General features: G+C 45.6%; 1 protein-coding gene across 4 annotated transcripts in view; it reads left to right on the top strand.

Annotated features, from left to right (window-relative positions):
* Window positions 1–15,662, top strand: part of LDLRAP1 (low density lipoprotein receptor adaptor protein 1) — a 48,400-nt gene extending 32,738 nt beyond the window's left edge. For 2 of the 4 annotated variants that reach the window (XM_039511614.1, XM_039511613.1), the window contains exons 8-9: window positions 2,600–2,634; window positions 4,737–6,835. In XM_039511614.1, coding sequence (XP_039367548.1) covers window positions 2,600–2,634; window positions 4,737–4,881 — 180 coding nt within the window. In that variant the 3' untranslated portion in view covers window positions 4,882–6,835. Of the gene's footprint in view, window positions 1–2,599; window positions 2,635–4,736; window positions 6,836–15,216 lie in introns of those variants that run through there. The other 2 variants (XM_039511612.1, XM_039511611.1) reach the window with 2 other exon arrangements.
* The last annotated feature ends 6,602 nt before the right edge of the window (window positions 15,663–22,264 follow it).

The following is a 22,264-nucleotide window of genomic DNA, read 5'->3' as shown; positions in this document are numbered from 1 at the left end:
AAGCGTACTGGGGGCGCTAGCGGTTCCTGCTGAAAAGAGGGAGGAATGTGATGCTGGGGGAAGGTGAAGCTTCATTTTCTGTTGGTCACGACATCCTCCATTGGGGCTGGGGGATTGTCTTCATTCTGGGCCTACCTCGTAACCAAAGCCTTAGCAATAGGGAGTAGAACTTCCAGGCTACTCAGCCGTTCATGCTGGGATTTTCAAAGGTGTCCCATCAAGTTTGCTTCCAGTGGGGGCCTGGAGTTTGATTTGGGTGCCTAATTCCTCCTTTGGAAGACCTGGGATTTTCAGGAGAGCTTGTAAACTTGTTTCACAAACCCACATTTCAGGTGCTTGGGCACGTCTCTATGTGCTTTGTCACATACTTGGATGTCTAGTCTTCAGATAGAGGCACCAGTCTGTAGCTGCTGAGCACGCTGATGTGGGTTACGCCCGTACTCTAGCCGTGCAATCTATTACTCGTCAAATCCTGGCTAGTCTGAGACCCACTATCTCAAACTACCTCCTCATCTCCCACTGCAGTAGTTGAAATCTGCTGAATTGTGGAGCAGTGATGGGGCCTCTTTAGCCAAGGGGCTTAGCTTCCAGAGACTGCCTGTCTGAACCCAAGGGTTGTGACCTTCAGGCCAAATTAAGAGTATCACCTGTTCATCTCAACAGCTTTAACATCACAGTAGGTCCTGGAGAGATCTTAGCCAACCTCCTCCTTTTGCATAACTCTCAATAGCATCAAGGTCATCAGAGCCCCAAAGCTTAAAACACTGGGTAGATTTAATCAAGTTGTCCATTAAAAGGCCATTTCAAACCTAATCTTTCAATTAAAACAACCCCCCCCACCACCCCAGCCCCCATTCAGTAATAGTCAAATACTGTTCATGGACATTCTCCAAAGAGGAGAGGTTTGAAAAGGAAGCACACCAGCAGTTCTTCAAGAAACACTGCCCCGTAGCTCTTTACATACAATTTTCTCGTCACAAAGTTCCAGATGAAATATGTGCTTAGTAGGTCCTTTGCGGAAAGCGTCCCGCTGAGCTGGGTCTGCTGTATCTGCTGCACTTTGCACCTTGTGAGCTTGAAATGGTGAATGCAATCAGCCAGCTTGGCCACTCCTAAAATCTAAGGAGTGATCTGCTTTTCGTTCCCAGCACTGGGGAAAGCGTCTGCATGCAAAGAGCGAACCGATGCTTCCAGCCAGAACAACATTTTTGTGTTGTGTTGAGGGAACAAAAGTAGGCTCTTGTGAGAAGCACATGCCGGAATCTCAGCATCTGAACTTGGAACAAAGTGGCTGCTCTCAGGGTGAAACTCACCCCTGCGCAGAGGGGACAGTGCAAGGATTAGGCTTGTTTTGAGGGCTTAAGCTGGGCATAGCCTTGGGCTGTCCCTCCCCGCAGCAGTGAATTTTTACCTAGCAGCAGTGGTGAGAAATTTAAAGCGGCAGTACACAGATAAAAAGGCATCCCCTTTCCCAACAAAATCCACTGCAGAAAATCATCAGGAGGCCTTGGAAAGGGATGAGGCGATAGCAGTGCCTGGCACTGTACAGCTTTCTGCAACCTGAAGTTAACTTGGTTGGGCGGGGGATGGGGGTTGTGTGGATGCTTAATTTTGGAAGGCTTGGGAACAGGGAGGGCGATTCCACTGGGCTTTGGATCAGGCCTCACTGGTGCAGGGAGGGGATTGCTGCTGGTGGGAGGGGGAGGAGAGACGCTGGAAATGGATGGGGCGGGGGTGGAACAGCATCCCTCAAGCTGTTAGGTCCTTGCTCTTTGCAAAACACCTGCAGTATCTCAGCCCCTGATACCCAGTGTTGCTGTAGGCCAGGGGCGGGCAAACTTTTTGGCCTGAGGGCCGCATCGGGTTTCGTAAATTGTGTGGAGGGCTGGTTAGGGGAGGGGGTCATGGCCTGGCCCCCACCTCCTATCTGCCCCCCCCCCCCCGTGGACTCCTGCCCCATCCAACCCCCGTTCCCGATGGCCCCTCTGGGACCCCTGCCCCATACACATACACCCCACTCCCTGTCCCCTGACTGTCCCCAGAACCCCTGCCGCCCCATTCAACCCCCTCCTTCCTGACTGCCCCCGGGGACCCCTACCCCATTCAACCCCCTATTTCCCCCCAACCACCATCCACCCCCCCACCCCCTGACAACCACCCAAACTCCTCTGCCCTCTATCCAACCCCCCCTGCCCGTGCTGCCTGGAGCACTGGTGGCTGGCGGTGCTACAGCCGTGCTGCCCAGCTGGAGCCAGGCCACGCCACCACCACGCAGCTCAGACACCGAGTCAGGCCGGGCTCTGCAGCTGCCCTGCCCCAGGAGTTCACATCCCCGCCGCCCAGAGCATTGCGCCGGCGGTGGAGCAAGCGAGCTGAGGGGGAGGGGGAACAGTGGAGGAGGGGCCGGGGCGAGCCTCCCGGGCCAGGGGCTTGGGGGCCAGACAGGATGGTCCCGCGGGCTGTAGCTCGCCCACCCCTGCTCTAGGCACTTGATGATGCTGTACCTATGCCAAAGGAAAGTTGAGCCAGCTCTTTAAATACACTTGCACACTAGCTTAGCAACTACCTCTCTTCTTTTTTTCTCTCTCTCTCAATAAAGGAAATGGATGATGGGCTCGAGGAGGCATTTTCAAGGTAATTCTAATAACTCTTTACAAGTTTATGGCACTAGGGACCAACCCAAGAGACCTGACTACGACTAGTTTTAATGATGCTTCTAATCTAATCCGCTCCTGTGATCTGACCCGGGGAGCAACCCAACCAGTGCTTCAGCTCTTAATTGAAAGATAGACTTGGAGGCTGGCCAATAGTCAAAATATTTGACTAACCTTTTAAGGATGGAGATAGGTGTGTGTGATGGGGGAATCTAATTCCCCAAACATAGCATGGGGATAGTGTCTCCTCTTACTGGAAGGGATATGCTAGTCCAGGGGTAGGCAACCTATGGCACGTGTGCCAAAGGCAGCACATGAGCTGATTTTCCGTGGCACTCACACTTCCCGGGTCCTGGCCACCAGTGGGGGTGGGGAGGCTCTGCATTTTTATTTCATTTTAAATGAAGCTTCTTAAACATTTTAAAAACCTTATTTACATACAACAATAGTTTAGTTATGTATTATAGACTTATAGAAAGAGACCATCTAAAAACATTAAAATGTATGACTGGCACGCGGAACCTTAAATCAGAGTGAATAAATGAAGACTCGGCACAGCACTTCGGAAAGGTTGCTGACCCCTGTGCTATTCGCTCAGCTGGCAGCGTCTAGTCCCCATGCTAGCAGGAGAGATCTTGGTCTGATCTTCTTGCACTTTTGACTTGCCTCTTTCCTGCTCCTCCCCCATGTTAGTGTAACACTAAAATAGTATTTACACTGCCATTCCCCAGAGGAACTGCAAACATGTAACCAAGGGGTAAGACTCTCTAACTCAGATCTAGTTCATCACCTAACCAAGGGGTTATCTGTGTTTGAATCCTTGTATTGCTGTAACAAACGCAACTTGGTTACAGAGCAGATCCCTGATATCTACCTATTTGAACCATACTTACAGTAGTTAAGGTTAGTTCAGCTTATAGTGCAAAAAAAGTGAGTATACGAGGCTTAAGGTGGAAGGAGACGTTGCAAATCATTCCTAAATCATTAAAGGGACGCTGTCAACTTAAATCCTACTCCAACCCCGTTTCCTCACCTGTGTTACTAAAGAACATGTTGGACTACTTAAAACTGAACTTTAATAATCAAATTTTACTAATCACGATCTCCAGTCCCCCCAGTATGGACATGGAATTGTCAGTTTCACTACACCTGTCACAATGGTTAGGCTGCAAATGCGGCAGGAGCACATTTATTAATCTGTTCCCAATGGCATTTAGCCAATCGTGAGAACTTCTTTCCGTTGGTCTTTCTTTTAAAAGCATCATTGTGGTTTTGGTTTGGCTTTTGTTGTGTTTTTGTTTGTTTTTTAAATATGTATAAAATATTTGGGGTCAAATTTGAGTTGGTAGTCTAAGATCTTCTATATAAACTCTAAATATCTTTTGTGCAAGGGAGAGTTGGCACTGAACTATTAGGCTTGTACGTATGAAATTTAGTAAGATAACTACAAAAAGGTGGGGCTTTAACTTTCATGAACATCTGGGATGAAAGATCCTGTTCAAAATGACCCTACAGGCAGACCACCATTACCACTTCAGATCTGAACACAGCCTCAAAATACTATTTTTTTTTTCTGAAGAGTAAAATTTTAGAGCAGCCTTCTGAGAACCAAGAGTGCTGCTGTGAGCTGTTGGAATGATTGTGGATGGCAGTAAATTACGTACTGGCTGCTTGCTCAGGTATTCCTGGAATGGTGAAAGTTTAGACATTTCTTTTGGTGAGGCTGCTTTGGTCAGTGCATTCTTTTAATTGAGATAAGGTCCCTGCTAACAAGGCACCAGTCAGTGCTAGCTTAGGAGGAAGAAGACAGCATTTTGCCAGGCCTATAATGTAAAGGGAGCCCTCATCGCAAATGTAGACTGTCTTTAAGGTGAAACTCTGATCAGCCAGCAGAGAAGCAGGCATCAAGCTTCAGAGAGCTGCAAAGATCAGCTCTTTCCCTATTTAGGAGCATTTCTTTACAAGCTGTAGGAAGGATGTTGAAGTATGAAGCTCTGCATATAGCAGCATAGATGTGGAAAGTATAGTGGCTATAAACACCTTCCTTGTGGATAAAGGTGATCGGCTGATCTTTCTTCTCAGACTTGCTCAGTCCAGAACTAACCCTCACGTCCTGGACACTGGCCTGACAGCTCAAGATATCCAGAGTGCGGAAACCCTCTCGCCTGTAGACTGGGACAAAATCGATTCGAATGCGGCGGAGAAAGATGACCTGTTTGGGTTCTGAAGAGCTCCTCCTCCACCGAACAGTTTGCAATAGAGTAACCACTAAAAGTAAAAGGACTGAATGCGAACCCTTCTGGGTGAAGATCTGGAGGGATTTCTTGAAGGGTAGGTCTCACCATTCTTACAGATGCTGTTATCACCCCAACAACTGCTTAGACCAAAGCTTTAGACATTTAATCCATTTTTTTTAACCTTGCTTTTTATCTAAACAATGAGATGCTCTTGAATATATTTATTCAGTAACCGTTACAGTTTACATATATTATGGAAGTTAATTTTGTATAGGATCCAGCAATGTAACGTGTACAGACTTAGATGGCAATATGCTGATGAAAGAGTATTCGGCAGAGCTTGCTGTCTTCCGAAAATGACTATCCAGCACCAAAGACTCTTTAGCATGTACATAATTTTTCTAAACTCCTGAACATATAATTGCAATTGTAAGCCCAACTGTTACTCATCCTTTGCTTTTCAAACAACTCTAGTTCTGCAGTTGTCTTCTTGCATTTCACCTTCTTGATCAACGGGGAGGGAAAGAACAACAGCTGATAGCAGTATTAAAATCAGAGGTAACAGGTTTTATTTTCCTTGTGAATGTCTGCGATAAAGCCCCATAGCTGTCAGCCATCAGTAATGGGTTGTCTGACACTTGGCTAGCTTTCGGGTTGGAGTTACCCAAAAGAGTCGGAGCTTTTCACTTTAAAAGCCGGAACTGAAAGTATGGCCCAAAATGTCAAAACAAGCTGAGTGTTCGTCTGTAGCCTCTCTTCTCACCCAGAAGCTACTGATCCAAAAGCCACCGCAGTATTGCAGGGCTGTATCTCACAACCAACTTCTCACGCTTTGTAATATTTTTGTCACTGTGGCTCTAAATCTGAAGACTTCAGTCGCACTGGTGGTCATATAAAGGTTCTCTGGTAACACTTGGCTTTTGATTGTACATTGCAAATTGCAGGTTGAATTGAACCAGTTGCATAATAGGTTGATGCTTAAACCCTGGCTGCTTCTTACTGTGTTCACCTCTATCCGGTCTCCATACCAATCTCTCTATAGTGGAGCTACTTAGTAGACTGAGGCAGAATTGGATTAAGTGAAACCAATATTTACCTGGATGTTCTTCCAAGAAAAAAAAAAATCCCCTGTATTCTAGTTTGATGATTATCCTTCCAAGACCTACACCTCCTGAGAAGCTGAAAGAAAAATGCCACTCCTTAATCTCCTGTACTTCAAGATTTGAAAATAAATAATGGTGATATAAGGATTATGCTAATTAAAAGATTAAACTTAATGAGTGCACGGACACAGTGTTTGTGGCCTTGTGAGAAATATACTAATCTGTTTTATAGATTGTAACTCGGTTCTGAAACACTATGTGGGGAATGAATTTGGCTTTTTATAAGTCTCCTAACGTACAAAGTAAAAATAAATAAATAAATCTCTCGGGAGAGAAATAATTGTATTAGGAAACAGCTGAATGACTCTTAACTTACAGACGATGCATTTTATAAAGGGTACTGTGATATGATAGGAGGGAGCTGTGAAGCTGACTCATCATGTCTGCTATAAAATCTTGGTGCCCCTTTCGCCTGCAAAAGCAATCTTGCATCTTGTTTGGTCTCACCGGTGGCACTAATCTCTTGCAAATAGAGGAGTTGCACACTGAAGTTTTGTATATCTACTGTATGTCAATTGTATAAACAGCCCCCAGATTAAGCAAAGCTTGCTGTAGGCAAGCACCCTGCTCTCTGATTCCTTGGAGAGTTGTGATTTTTTTTTTCTTCTCCTTAAAGAATTTTTTGTTGCATGAACCATGAGGATTCAGCTATACATTAATTTCTCTTTTTCTAGAGATCCTTGGAGTATATACTTAGATATAGTATTCTGCATATATGTACATAGTCTTCTTTGCTGTAAAAAATATCTGTACTAATAAAGTTCTTCCTTTTTGAGTACCAGTGATGGACTGCTTTAATGTGCAAACATGGTGGCAAGAAAAATTAGCTTTTCACTGCTTCTCACATGCAACGCTTGCCTTCTCCCTCCCACATCTAATGGACAGTAAATGACCAGAAACTACCAGCGTATGTAACACTTGTAGAATGCGTGTCTTGATCAGTCTCTTCATAGCGGCCTACCTGTGGAGGAGTGATTGCTGGAGTCTTCTTGTAATCAGCTGGCTAACTCTCTGACAAGCACATGCTTAAGTGATGTGCTTTGAGTCAGCCCCCAGGTCAGAATCATCAGTTCTTTCCCACGCTGTGCTGGGCTTTTGGCAGGCCATGGAGTGGGAGGTGCTTGGGGGAGGGCGGAGAGCGGTGGGTGACTGGGGAGGCAGAGAGGGGGGTGGGAAGAGGTGGGGCAAGGCTGCAGGGAAAGAGGCAGAGTGGGGCAGGGTCTCAGGGTGGGGGTGGAGCCACCCACCAGGGAAAAATAAAAGTAAATGCCTGTGTACAATTAAATACACAAAGTAAAACTATTTTCCCATATTTATTCTCCCCCCCCCCCTTCACAACTTCTTGTCAACTGCTGCAAATGGACCATTTTCATTATCACTACAGAAACTTTTTTTTTTCTCTCCTGCTGGAAATAGCTCTCCTTAACTGATCACTCTCATTAGAGTGTGTATGGTAACACCCATTGTTTCATGTTCTCTGTGTATGTGTATATATCTTCCTACTGTATTTTCCACTGCATGCATCCAATGAAGTGGGCTGTAGCCCACGAAAGCTTATACTCAAATCAATTTGTTAGTCTCCAAGGTGCCACAAGTACTCCTGTTCTTTTTGCAGATACAGACTATCACGGCTGCTACTCTGAAACCTCTTAATTTGCAAGAATTTCTTAGACCCTTCCATGAGAGGCGATAGCTAATATTTACCGTTGCCTCTTCAAATCTGAATCGAAAAGATGCTTTTCTTAGCCCTGAAGTTTTGTTTATTCTACCTCATTTTTCTGCAAGCTTTGGAGGCAGTCTCCTGGGCTAACATTTAATCACTTAGCTAAAAATCGCCTCTTGAAGGGCAAATATAGAAATTCATTTTAGGATGTTGACAAATAGATTTAGTAAACCATGAGCAATGGAATGTTCTCGAAATGTAACACTGAGCCAGTCTGGTACTGAATGCTGAGTGGATCGGAGTTTACAAAGATTCCTTTCATCAGTGTCAAACTAACAAAAATTCCATGAGTTCTCTCCCCCCCTCCGCTCCCCCAACTATTTAAGTTGGCTGTTCCAGTCTAAGGATATGTCTCAAATTATGAATACTAAGTATCCTGTCTGGTCTTTCATGCATAACTGATAAAGGTGCCAAGGAACAAATTGATCTGTCAATTCTGATGTGCCCTTTTGAGTGTGTGTGTAGAAATGTTACGAATCCGTTTTCCTTCAGCTGTGTAAAACTGTCTCCTTTGCTCCCGTTTTTAGAACCATTTAGGAAGCCGAATGCATTGTGGGGAGCAGTTGTACTTTTTTTTTTCCCCCTCTCTCCCTAGGTGAGTGTGTTGCACCGTTTAGCTAGTTGTCCTACTGCAGATCTGGTGCGATACGCTCATGTGTCGCTATTACTATGAGAACGGCTGCCTGTGCTCGCCAGGTGGGCAGTCTGAGCTGCTGATTTGGTGGCTATTCTGTAATGGCTGGCTGAGCACATCTCTCTAAGCTAGGTGGCTTGTACTATAGCCACTGAATTCTAAGACACTAGTCGACAGAAGAGCTGGAGCAGTTCCTCTCCTCCAGCGGATTCTAATGTCCATTTCCTAGAGTATGGGTCTCCCTCCACCCCCCTTCTGTCCTATTCACCTCCTCTTTCACTAGCCCCGAATAACATTCTTAAGGCACTGTCATTGCTCTTCCACATAGATTACTCGTGCTAGCTTCTTTTAATGCATCCTAAGAGGTGGAAGCACAGAGGAAAGGCCAGCACCACGTGTCTGGCCAAGTCTCCAGCCCAGGCTGGGGTGATAGGTGTATGTGTGTGTGTGTGGGGGGGGTGTACATCTCCCCCACCAGAGCAGGAAAGGAAGGGGTTAATTCTCTGCAAGGAGGCTTTGTCTGCTGATTGGAACAAGAGTTTCCTCCTGGACTCTGCAGGGCAGGTATTTAAACCAGCAGGGGAGGCAAACAGGCTGAGGGAGTCCCTGAAGGAAGAGGAGGAGTGGAGCCAGGTGCTTGCCAGTGCCAGCCTGACAGCAAAGGGAGGAGAACTCCAGACCCGCCTGTCTTCTCTCTGCTCCAGCTGCTCTCAGATAAGATTTGACTCCTTATTTTCCTTTCAGGAGTGAAAGGAGCCTGTCAGGGCCCGGGCAAAGCCTGGGGCTAGTTACAGAGAAACAGGTTGGAATCATAAAGGGGCAGTAACCCCAGACACCCTTTTTCACTCCGCACCCCACCCCCAAATAAAATTGCTGATGCTCTTTCTACACTTCACTTTTGTTGGTCAGGAGTGGGGGAGGGGGGACCCACACCCTGACCAACCAAAGTTTTACTGACGAAAAGTGCCGGTGTGGACGACTCGCTGGGGGTGGTTTTGTTTTGCCAGCAGGAGAGTTCTCGCCTGCCGGCAAAGAGCAGCTACGTGGGACACCTCCCAGCAGCACAGAATAGACGGAGCCTGAGTCTGACTTTACGGCCTCAGTCTTGCGTGCATGTCGGGCAGCGAATCTTCAGCACAAAGCAAACTTAGCTCAGATATGCAGGGAGCTCTTGCAAGCAGGTTCACGCCAATTTTAGTAGCAAACGGCTATGCACTATCCCAAGCTGCTGCCCCGTGCACTGTCTAATGCTTGGTGCAGTCTGTTAAGTGTTTAGAGGTGAGGGAGCTTGTCTGCAATGAAGATGAGAAAAATTCCTTCTCCTCCTCCTCCCTGCTGAAGTGATGGTTGGGCTTTAAGTGCCTGGTACAGCTGTGCCTCTGGTGCTGGGTTTGTCGCTGTGGGCTGGAACTAACGGCACAGAAGGCTTAATGACTTGAGGCATCCTGCAGATGTTGGCAGGTATGAACAAGGAAGCTAAGTATAAATGGATCTTCAATCTCTTGCTGCAGAACTTCTGAGTAGGTAAAGAAACCTGCAGGCAGCCCGAGCTGGACTGTAGATCGTCAGCCCCTTTAGCGGCTGGCGTAACCTTGTCTGACTCGGACAAAATACTCTGTACTTACAATCTTCTAAATCTATTGTGCGTCGCTATGTCCAACCCCCCCCCCAATGTTAAATGAATCCCTTTGAGTAATGGTCAGGCTTTTATGTGTCTGCAAAACTGGCTGACTTAATTTTTTGCCCTTTTCTTTCAGAATATTTTATATCCATGTCCCCAAACAGCCTGTAACTCTGTCTACAGCTGGGGATAAGGTTAGTGCTTAAAGTGTGTGGGAGGGTGTCCAAAGGGGTCACAGATCGGACCCGAAAACAACTTTATTCAACCCAGGATGCTCTCAAGTGCTTTCTTGCCAAAGCTGCTGCTCTCAGAATATGATAGGACTGTCCCCCTCCCCCCCAAAACCCCCCACTTGTTTCAGATCACTAAGCACTGAGTAAGGCTATACCTTCTGTCTAAGAGGAAGCATGGTTTAGTGCCTCAGCCACAGAACCATGATGTCTGGGTTCTCTTCCCAGATCTGCCACAACCTCCATCTGTATAATGGGAGCAATGCCAACTTCACAAAGAAGCTGTGAGAGACAATTCATTGATGTCAGTCAAGTGTTTTGTGATCCTTTGATGGTAGGTGTTACAGACTGGCATAAAATTGTCTTGTTCATGGCCAGAACTTTTAGCATCGCAGATGCTGAGGTCTTAAGTTTTATTTTATTTTTTTTCCCCCGCTCTGCTTTCTGGAGTGCTGAAAGCTAGAGTGAATTTGTAAATTCACGATATGGGTGAGAGAGCTGCGGGCTATGGTGATCTGATCCAGACCATATGTTTTTAAAAACTACAAATGAAAAGAGCAACGTTTAATCTCAGCTCCTGAGAAGTGTATTTTCTTTATAGCTAGCCCCGGAGCGCCTGGAACATAGCTGCCATTCAAGGTGTTTTGGGGGGAGGAGGGGTGTGTGCTCTTTTTTTTTTTTTTACTCTGCGAAACAAGCTGAGGGAGGAGATGACCTAACTCGTAAAGCAATGTGTGTGCTTTGTGACAGGGTGTGGGGTAGTGTAGGAGGTGGGGGACTTGGGTTGAGCACTGATCTTTTCTGCTGTTACATTCCAGCTTTGCGTGACTAAGGTCTGCAACAATAGTAAGCTGCCAGACCCCACCGATAGGCCCTCGCTTCTTGGAGCCGGTGGGAACTGAACTGGAACAAAATGCTTTGCAAAGGCTATGCTTGCTGAAAGATTCCTACCTGGATCAGAGAAAGGGGGAGTCCCACGAGAAACTAACCAGGGGTCAGTAAGCAACTGCTGACGTGACATTTTTTCCAAGAGCGTGTCTTCTTTTGAATGCCATCCAAACTCCAGCACTTAACAGCATGAGAAGGTATTGCAGGAAGAGACACTAGGAAAAAAACCAACATTAGCAGTCTGCTTTTCCAAAGCTTCCCTTGGCAGGTGACTGTGGAGCTGCACATGTTCTAGAGAGATAGTGAAAGGCTTCTTCCCATCCTGGATTCAGCTGCAGGAGGAAAAATCCCCTGTGTGTTAAGTCCATACAGAACTGTATGTGCCCTCCACTCACAATAAAATCAACTGAGCATGTCCCTGTGTGTGTCTCCATCTTAGAAATGATCGGCAATTTACGTATGTTTTTCCCCTACGAAATTTTTTGCCATAAGATTTTTTTCAGTCCAAATTTGGGGTGGGGGAAGATGTCTTTGTAGCAACCAAAAACTTTAAAAAAAAACCCCACCTTGAGTACTTTTGACAACCAAAGCTTTATTTTTGATGAAATTCCCAAGGGGCTGCATGTGGAGGTTTTTTTTTTTGTTTTTCTATTGAGGGGAAAAATTTCAACTGGCTCTCCTCCGCCTGCCTCTGTTCTTTCTGGCTCCAATTCGTGTTTCATTTTTGCCAATGTAACTGAGCTGCATTTCCATCAAACTCTAGTCACAGTAGCATCTCCTACGTGCTAGATGTCTTTCAAATACTCAAGCATCCCTGCTCCCAAGAGCTGTCAGTCTTGCAATAGACAGATACAGGGCAGATAGTGGAAGGAGAAATGCCAACTTGACAAGTCAGTCTGGTTCACTGGAAACCACGTGGCAGAGGAAGGTGTGACTGGGCATATCAGACTGAGGCCTCCTGCTGGATTGGAGGAAATATTAGGCTTGTAAAAGGAAGAGAGGTCATCCAACTATTAAAAGCTGTAGGAAGAGGAAGCCTTGTGAGAGACAACTTTGTGAATGCAGCCCAAAGAGGGACCTAGAAGGTACCTGGCAACAGTAGTGGGAATGGACATGCCTGCCCCAGGGAACAAATGCACAGGTAGAAAGGAGTCGGCACCTCTGAGAACATTTTCGACAGGACTCTGGTTCTTCTTTAGGGGAGACCATTGTGTTACACTAAAGAAAAGGGACTTAAAGTACCAGCATTGGGGGTGGGGGTGGGGGTGGGGGGAGGGAATAGTGAGCTAAAGCTGGAATACTTGCTTGTACTCTCTGGCCCTAATTCTCCTCTCTATCACCAGTATACATTGAGAGCAGCTCCACAGACAGTGGTGTTACATTAGTGTGGGTGGAGAAGTGGGCCCTCTGTTCTTTCACAGACTCTCTCTGCAGTCAAGGTGAGTTTCCATGGAGTAAACCGAGGAAGGGTCTCTGGCTTTGTCCCACTGACTCTTCTCCCCACTGCATGTACCCTGCCTTCCCCAGTCTCCTAAAAGTTTGGAGACTTGAAACCAGTTTTATAAACCGAGGCTTCTTTGCTAATTCAGATTCGAGTTCTATGTTGACTACCAAAATTGGTGGGAAGGAGCGCTCTGTTCATGGCTCTGGGTAATACGTTGTTGACCAGATACTAATCTTTATGGCACAAGTAATTATGATAGCAGGTTCACCGGTAAGAATGTGTAGGCAACTAACAAGATCTACTTGCTCCTTTCTCTGAGCAGAAGGGGAGCTAGGGTGACAGCCTAGGAAAAGGACTTTCCTAACTGACCAGGTGGAGCATTCTGGGCAAGAATAGCTGTCTGCTTCACGGAGAGAGGCTTGGGAAAGAAGAAATGGAATCCAGCTGGGTTATCTACCCTGTGTCTTGTCAACTGCACCCTCAGGGCAACACTTTCAGAAGTAGCTATTTGACTTTTGGGGAGCCCAACTTTAGACCTCATGCCTGATTTCAGTATGGTGTATTTAAAATTGTATGCTATCATTTTAAACTTCAGGGTTGTTGTTTTTTTTCCCCTTGATCCAGCTTGAAGGCTAGGGGGATGTGTAGGGAAGCATGCGATCTGGGCCTAGCAGCAGTCTGTGGAGAGTCAGCAGAGAATAAGATGGGGTGAGTTGTGCATTAGGGAGCAGCCTGTTTTGTCTCTCCCTGTTTTGAAGTTCTAGCATGTTGTCATTCTGATTTCTAGGAAATAAAGTAAGATCAGCTTGCGACCTTCCAGCAGGATTAGTTTAGGGTATTTTTTAAACTTCTATTTGTGTAGCCTGTGAACATAGCACTCCCAATGAGCCTCCAACAGTCAGCATTCCTGAAAGTCAAGCTCTAGGTGTCTCCAGTTGGGTACCCAAGATTAGAGGCCACATTTGAAAACTTGACCTTTTTGGCCCTTTATAACCTTAGGCCTTTTTAAGGGACAGCATAGGCACTTAAAGGAAACATCCCTGGAGCAGGAGCGAGGTAGAATGTCTGAAGTCTCTTTGTACAAACTGGTAGCTGCGGTGGGATTTTTTTAAAAAAGCCTAAACCCTTCCCCTTGCATTCAGCAAGAGAAGAATTAGGCTGATGCTGAGTACTTCTGAAAATCCCATGCTTGCTGTCTTGCTCTTTCTTTAACTTTTTTTTGTTCTTTTCTCCTCTTCTTCTATCCCCGCTCATGCCAACCACACAAACATTTATGGGAGTGTTATTAAGGTTTGGGCCAAAGTCATTCTACACACTCTAAGAATCATAAGCTGGTCAAGCTGCTACTGTGAACGTGTAGGACAGAAAGGTCCAGCTTACTGAGAACTGCAGTGAAGCCAAAATTGTAGATACGGGAGTGAGAGGGGGAGGACACATGGAGCTCTTCTGCAGTGTATTAAACAGAGCACCATTTACAGCCTCGGCTGGAAGATGGAAGCAGAGACTTGCGTCCTGTTATGGTTCTTATGCCTTACTCATCGCCACAGTATTTGAGTGCCTGTTGGCAAAGCTCTTGGAGATTCATGTGGCATAAGCTAGTGTCTGTAAGACCCAATGTGCATATTTCATATCAAATTGGTGACTGCTGTATTTTCAGGAAGAAGACTTGTTTGTCTGTCCGTCCCGTCCCCGTCCCCGTCCCCCGGGTAAAAGTACGTTTAGGCTAATTATAATAAACTTGGTGTGACTGCATCAGAATCTTTGGGGTTGTGTCCCTCCTCCACCGAAGGAGGAAAGAGATCAGCAAAGATCCAGGCTCAGAAACGTTAACCTGAGGAAGTACTGGTGTAACACATGCTTGCTAACACTTGTCATTTATCACTTATCTGGCCGGTATCCACTCCTTGTGGAAGAAAAATGATGATCAAGGATCTGAGTCAAATTCCATAAGCTCATTGGAAAGATTCCTATTGACTGCAGTGGGCTTTGGCTCAAGCTAGCTGGGGAGCCTGTGTACGGAGTATCGCCAGCTGTAGCTTAGCTAGGCTTGGCAGAAACCTTGCATTCAGGTGCAGAAGCAAGTTTCCTGGCCAAACTCTTCTAACAGGGCACCCACCCAAAAGCCTGAACGCAGCATCTCTTTGCAGCTTTGACCCCCCTCCATCCCTCTTTCCTCACAGGGGGACCAGATCAAGGAAGGCAAAGCAATAGTTACTGTTAGCTAGTGCTGCTTTGACCAGTTTGAGTGTCTTCAGCAAATGTCTCTTCGCCTCCCGGGAAGATCTGTTAATTGAGATAGAGGCAGGTGAGGTGCTACGTATCACTCAGGCCAGGTACAGGACTGACCAGCCGTTTCAGCCAGCTTGTTACTATGTTATAGGGTTTAAAAATGTATATAAATGTAATGTTTCTTCTAAACAGTGACTGAGGAACTGGCAGGTGCTGTCCAAGAAATGGTCTCTTGTGTCCTTCAAATTAGAATGTAGAGGGCCGTGTTTTCCCCCCCAAAACCCTTGACAACTGAGCCCCCTGCTCTGTGGTAGTAAAAGGCCTAATCTATGGTTCATTGTTCAGAGCAGGTTGTACAGCTTTTCATAATATACGTCCTCTCCTTTCTTTCAGGCTGTCACGTAGGGTGGTTGCGTGCAGTGTTTTAAAGTTAGCGTGGGCATCTGACCACACCCCTAGAAATGGATGGATCACTTCACGCCTCTCAGATATTGTTCCAGGCATTCTGCATGTTCTGGCAGGTATCTCTGCGTTGGTTACACTGGGGTCACCTTGGCAAGAGTTTCTTTGCAAAGATAACAGCTAGAGCCTCATGCTTCTGATGAAAGTTGAGGCAGTGAAGAACACTGGAGAGGCCAGTTCACACCTCCCCATCTTGGCTTTTGCCCCCTACTCCTCTTCAGGAAGTGATGGGTTTTCCTAAAGAGAGAACACCGCAACGCAGTGGCAGCTGGTTTTACAGTGCTAGCTGCAGATGGAGTGTCCGACTTGGCTCACCATGGTCACATCCGTGGTAAATCCACTTCTGGCAACAACCTCACTTCCCACTAGTGATTACGCTGCTTTCCAAAAAGCAATTCCAGCTACACTTTTGTACCTCCCTGTAGCAGGGTGGTCCCCTGCTCCTGCCTTGAAGGGCTTAAAACAGCCCAGGAGAGGGCTGGGGCTGGGGGCTGGGGGCAAGAAGCCTGGGCTGATTGGGAGAAAGCTCAGCTGTGGCCAGGTCCCAATTAGGCCCAGCTGGCCCCTACAAGAGGCAGTGAGCCAGGAGCCCAGACAGTCTCTCTCTGTTTGTAGAGGGAGATGGGCCTGGCTGCAGGGAACTAGAGACAGGGCACCTGAGTGGAGCAGGGCTGGGGAAAGGCAGAGGAGCTGGGGAGCTCCAGCCTGGATAGCCCCAGGCTGCGGCCTAGCATTGGGGCTTAAAGGTACTGAGGGGGTGCAGAGGGCAGCCCAGGGGTAGGCCAAGGCAGCAAGTCCAAACCCCACCCTTGCCAGTGCTGAGTAGGCTGATACTGCAGTCTGCCCCAGGGCGCGGGGGCTAGACGATGACTGGCAGTAGCTGTATGCTGAGGTGAGGTGGGGATAGTGGGTGGGGGTACCCCGAGGAGGGGAGACCCTGAGAGCAAGGGGTTACTGGCAGGGGGCAGCACCGCAGGTAAAAGGGCACCGGGTCCTGGGAGGGACACGGGGGGCCAGATGACAGGCAGATCATCGGCCTGCAGAGGGCGCTCCAGAGCTGAAACTGAGCTAATTCCCTGAGTTATCAGCAGGAGGTGCCGGAGGGGTGAGTTTGCTCGTCTACACTCCCTGTCCCCATCTGAATCCTGCCATGACAGCCCCACACTTGCTGCCTATTGGGGACTAGGTTTAAATACACCCCCTCCTCCCCTTGCCCCTTTTAGTGGCATGAATTTTAATCTGACATCTGAGAGTTAGGGCTTTGGCCTCCTGATTACGTGCCCATTTGTACGAGCTTTAGGTCTCATTAATGTAATAAAATGTGTGAACGTATTAAATCTCTTCAGCCCAGGCAATTTTATCACTGTCACAGCATGAGTAAAACTGACAGTAACAAATAAAGCAGTTATGTCTCTGGCTTTTTTATTATTTTTAATGTGCTAGCTTTTTTGTTACTGGAAATTTAAATTATAATGGAATGTGTCACTTTTCTAAAAAGTGTACCCATAGCAACAGGAACATCTAAATTATTACAAGCTGATCACTTCCCTACAGGAGTGGCATCACATGCTTTTCAGAAACAGTCTCACAGGTGTGGGTTTTTAATAGTTTTTTCCCTTTTTGCAAACAACTGTATATCCAGAGTTTTCTCAAGCAGTATGCTGCCTTTAGAAAAACCTACCCTTAACTGCCACCATGCTTTGTTAGCCAGAGTGAGATTTTTTCAGGTATGATCTTGCAATCTTCAGTGGTGAAGTGTAACCCTTGCTTGTGCAAGTAAACCCCTATAGGTTACTCTAGTGTAAAGCTGGAATAACTCCCTTGAAGCCAGTGAATTTGCACTGATGTAACTGAAATTAGAGCCTGGTTTGCTGTCTCCACTGGGATTACTACATAGGAGTAAGGATACTGAGCTTGTACACAGAGCTGAGGGAATTATCTTTTTCCAATTTGGGGGCATCAAATGAGAAAAATCCAGGCTTAAGGCAAAGTGAAACCAATTAAAAAAATCAAATTTAAAAAAAAAACCCTCAAAGTTTTGTTCTGAATTGGTCAAGACATTTTGGGTCAAGTCAATGATTTTGTAATTGTTTCATTCAGCTGTTTTCAGGTGTCTTTTCCCCACTTTGCCAAATTTGAAAACAAAATGTGGCTTTGAAACGAAAGGTCAAAATAAAACATTCTGGCATTTAAAAAAAAATATTTTTGGTTGAAACTAGTAGTTGAGTTTGACCAAAATTCACAAATAGGGTTGGAGCCCTGAATTATTATTATTATTTTATTTTGTGGCAAAATTTCTGCTGAGTATTTCTGATTCTACCTTTAGGGACAATATAAGTAGCAATCTTTTTATTTCTTTTTTTTTTTAAAGTTCTGTGAGACATCATCCTCAGAAACCAACTTCAATGGATGCTGTCACTTTGAAATCTGATCGATTTAAAAAAAAAATGAATGATCTGGTCTTGGACATTGGATCTGTCTCTGTCTCCCTGCCAGTTTTTGTGCTGTTACAATCCATTTCATATTCTCTAAAAATATTTTTCTCTCTCCTCCTCACTGTAAAAAAAAAAAAAAAAAACCACTTTACAAAAACCAAAGTGCTGTCAAATGTATGACATAAAGACACTGGAGGAAAAAGGGGGACACGTTTTTCTCTAATCTCTTTCGCTTGTAAAGACTCATAAGTGCTACCTGTATTACTAGTAGGTTGGAAATGTTCAGACACAAAGGGATGATTTTTCAAAAATAGTTGATAGTGTCCCTTTTAAATACATTCAGTTACTGTATTGTAACTGAAATGACAGTAATAAAGGATTTATAGGCATGGTTAGATAGTTTAGGTTAAGAAAGCAGGTTTAATAAATATACATGCACATAGTAAGGAGACCTTAACCCAAGCCTATAGCATATTAATACCAGAGGTTTCTGCTTGTGTCCGTTGGGTTCTTGTATCTTCCCCACTGTTGTGACGTGTGCATTACACTAATTGTCTACTGCATTCTACTTCTACCCCAGGAGGGCTGCATTTCGGAGGTGATGTTTGTACTGACTAGAGTTTGCAAATTGCTGGGAATGAGTGGTGCTTTATAAATACTACTTATGGCTCAAGTCTTGCAGAACAAAATCTGGTTCAGGGAGAAGTGACTGTCATGCAGCAAGGTCAACACAAAGCAGGATCTTCAAAATACAAGAGAAGTGTGATGATTTTTTTTGTGTGTAAAGGTTTGAGTAATTATTGCAGCAATAGACAAGTGTGGCCAACGCATCTAAGGTTTCAAGGACGCAGTTTTCATGGATGAAGCTTTCAGTTTTAGTGTGTGGTTATAGTCTCTGATGTCTCTACAAATGCTGTATTGGGAACAATGTGTATTCTGTCTCAGTGATTTTCTGATCAAACTGGTTCAGTTTGCAACTAAAAAGAGAAAAAGTCATGTGGGAGGGTGATTGTCAAGAAAGAAGTGTGTGAGTGACACACACATCTGTCAGACCTGCAGATCAGGCTGGGATCTGTAAGTCACTCTGTTTCCTCTGTGGCTCACCTAACATCACCATTTAATAAAGATTCTAATTCTATTATAAAGATATAATTGTTTTGAAGATGCATGAGCCACACAATAATCCAGCTCATTCTCTTCTGGTTTTATTAACTCTACAGGCATATATTGCATATAAAATAGCTTTAAAAAAGTGAGTACATGGAATAATAAACATGGAGCAGATCCTGAAGTGATACAAGCCATGGGATGCAAGTAGTCGTCATCCCCCCTCTTACAATCAGTCTTAAAAGTAGAGTATATTACACGTTTTTGTTAAGGTGTCCCTCTTTTGCCCTTCCTATGAGATCCAGCCACTCGGATAATTAATTAATAATTCCAGTAGCTACTGTGCTATCTCTACATGTGGTAGTTTCTCTGTCCCTTAAGCTGAATGTCCTGGGATCTTTGCTGTGGCACCTTGCTGCACCAATTCAAAGTTTGGGGTGGAAACCTCACTCCTGTGAGCCGGGGTGCAGCACCACAACTGCTGTATCCCCACTCCTTTGCTACGGCAGCTCACGCACTCTCACACGAGAGCCACTTGCCCTTTACCATACGCAGGCAATCAGTGTCACCAAACAGCGGCAAATGTCATTACAAAGTGGAATCAAGGGTGGGAAAGAGAATCTAACACCCTCAGTAAAGTCAGGCATCCATTCCTGCACCTGCCTCCTTGTCCGCTTGAACTCAGATCCTAGACAAGGCTCAACAGGCTACTCGGGTGCACCCAAGTTTAGCTTCTTCCAGTGCCCATCCTGACAGCTGGAGGGCTGACTACAACCCTGGCCTCCCTTAATGCAGAGGGCGTCCTCTGGTTATGGAGCTTGGCTACCGAGCTCCGATGCCTGCGTACGAGAGAGTTTCTGCGCCTGTGATTTGCTTCTTTAAGAGTGTTTGACTGAATCTTTTAAAAATGCAGTTTGTTTGTTTATTGAATGAGTAGATTGCAGGAACAGTCTGATGCTGCCATGAGCATGATGCTCATAACACAAAGCAGCAATGCTCTACAACCATTTAAGCCAAGAAGTGAAGGACAGCTGCAGTGTAAATAAGCAGAATATGATTATCTGCATTTGACTAGGGGTAAGGGTAAACCCTCTGTTGGAAGGCAGTGTGGTCTAGTGGACCGGCCACAGGACTGGGACATAGGAGGTCTGGGTTCTAATTCTGGCTTTGCCATAGGGTGACCAGACAGCAAGTGTGAAAAATCGGGGGGGTAATAGGAACCTATATAAGAAAAAGACCCCAAAATCAGGACAGTCCCTATAAAATCAGGACATCTGGTCACCCGACTTTGCCACTAGCTCACCATGTGACATTGGACAAGTCACTTCCCTGCTCTGTGCCCCCATTTGTAAAACAGGGAGGAGACTGACGTCCTTTGTAAAGTGTTTTTAAATATCAGTAAGAGCTAGGCTCCATTTAATTATGAATACTAGTATTATTACTACTGGGACAGAGCTGGGAAACTCCATGCCATCTTTTAATAGGTTTTGCATCTGAGCCAAGAGGCATCTTCGACGGTGCAGTGTCCTCTAGCAATGCAGTGAGCCAGCAGCTCACTACTACCTCTGGGGAAGAATGACGTGTATTGAATCACTTGCTGCTTCAAGGTCTCCCACCTAAATATTGACCTCAGTTGCTGTAGCTCAGCTTGCACGGGATCACGGTACAAACTACTAGTCACGTTTTTAAGTGCCCTGGCTGAATAATGCCACGCAAGTCGATATGATGATTATTATAAGGGAAGCTAGAGGAATCTGGTTGAGATCATGGGATAAAAAGGAACCACTGTGGGCTCAAAGAAATCTACCCAGTTACATGTGTTTCCATTTCTCTTTAGACATCTTACACAAGGAAGTGCGGTGTTGCTGGGCTCAAAATCAGGTGGTTTTAATCCCGTACCTGACACAGAAGCAGCAGATGATTGAGGCAGCTGTAAATAAGTTAGGAGTATTACTCACAGCAAAAGCCAGAGTAAGAAACATATGTTTTCCATCTGGCTAGCCAACGGCCTGGGGACACTCTAGATGCCTATTGCATGATGCTGGTGACTGCAGCAGTCATGTGAGCTTCCCGAATGCAGACCCAGAGCATCATAAAATTGCCTAAATCCTACCTCTGTGTTTTGCCATCAGTGCTGCACGGTTATATGAGACATCTGTATAATCATCGGCCTCCACAACCAGCTGTGATCGGCAACAAGAACTTGCTCTATGTAATCGTAATTTGTTACTCTCCTTAGATCGGGCAGGGGTGGAGTCCTGGACCTCTTCTTCCACTAAAATTTTTCCTTCTACAGCTTGCTCCTGCAGTTTTAATTAAGTGGAGTTGAGTCAATCTCTTGCAAGTGATTTTTATGAACTCACTTTCAGACTCTTATTCCAAGTACCATATTGCATCATGGCATTTGGGGAGATAATAGATGTGGTGAGAGTCCTGGGAGCATCTTGATTTCAAGCAACATGAACAAAGTCAAAGTCACGCCTGCCTTGTGGCTTCTAAGAAATGCTGCTTCACAACTGGAATCTGAATATTGAACTGGTATGATGCCACTTGGCTTATGCGTTACCTGTATGTCTAGAACATCTTGGGAGTTGTTAAAATAACAGTGCAACTGTGATGGTAGTTTATGGCTGTGTAATGAGAATAGATTTTAAGGCCAGAAGGGAACCTAAGTGCACAGCACAGAGACCCTCCCCAACAATTTGTGCATCAAGCCCGTAGCTTCTGTTTGAGCTACAGAAAATGCCCATTTAGAACAATGTCCAGGCTTGACTTAAAATCTTCCCTTGAAGGAGAATCCACCACATCCTGAAACCAAATGCTCGGTGCCTGTGGCAAAATCTGCCTAGTCTCACAAGGTTTGAGGTTCAAAGCTGGGCACAGGTCCAGTTCAATGAGCAAGAAGTAGGATGGATTCTCCACACACTAGAATTATAGAAGATTTTCTCTTTACCCATAAGCCTACATTCTGCATGCGACCAGCCATTTGCACCAGTGTGCTTCCTTCTACCGCTGTCCCTACTCCCAGCAATGCCTGTCTGAGCACTGGGGTTCTTCTTTGGTCTCTCAAAACTTCTGATTCCAGAACTGGAGTCGCTTTATGGGCTGAAAAGGCAGACGTCTTAGGTAGGAAGAGTAGATTTATAAAGTGCATGGTTGGCATTCCTTACCTACCTTTACAGGGCATTCAAGGCGGACCAAAATTTGCCTTTGGCAAGTACATGCTGGGACTTGCACCTTTCTAAAGGGCTCTTCCAATCTACATTTTGAGAGGCTACTGGATGCTGCTACTTAGGCCATGTCTATGCTACAAAGTTAAGTCAACTTCATGTGTCGACATCGAGCCTCCAATTTTTAAGCAAGTCGATCTTGCATGTCCACACTATGCTCATTGTGTCAAGCGGTGCATCCTCACTAGCAGGGCTTGCATGGAGCGC

Source organism: Mauremys reevesii, linkage group 23 (assembly GCF_016161935.1).
Source record: "Mauremys reevesii isolate NIE-2019 linkage group 23, ASM1616193v1, whole genome shotgun sequence".
In the NCBI taxonomy this organism is placed as follows: domain Eukaryota; kingdom Metazoa; phylum Chordata; order Testudines; family Geoemydidae; genus Mauremys; species Mauremys reevesii.
Note: the sequence above shows the minus strand (reverse complement) of the source record. Positions and strands in the feature narration are given on the sequence as shown.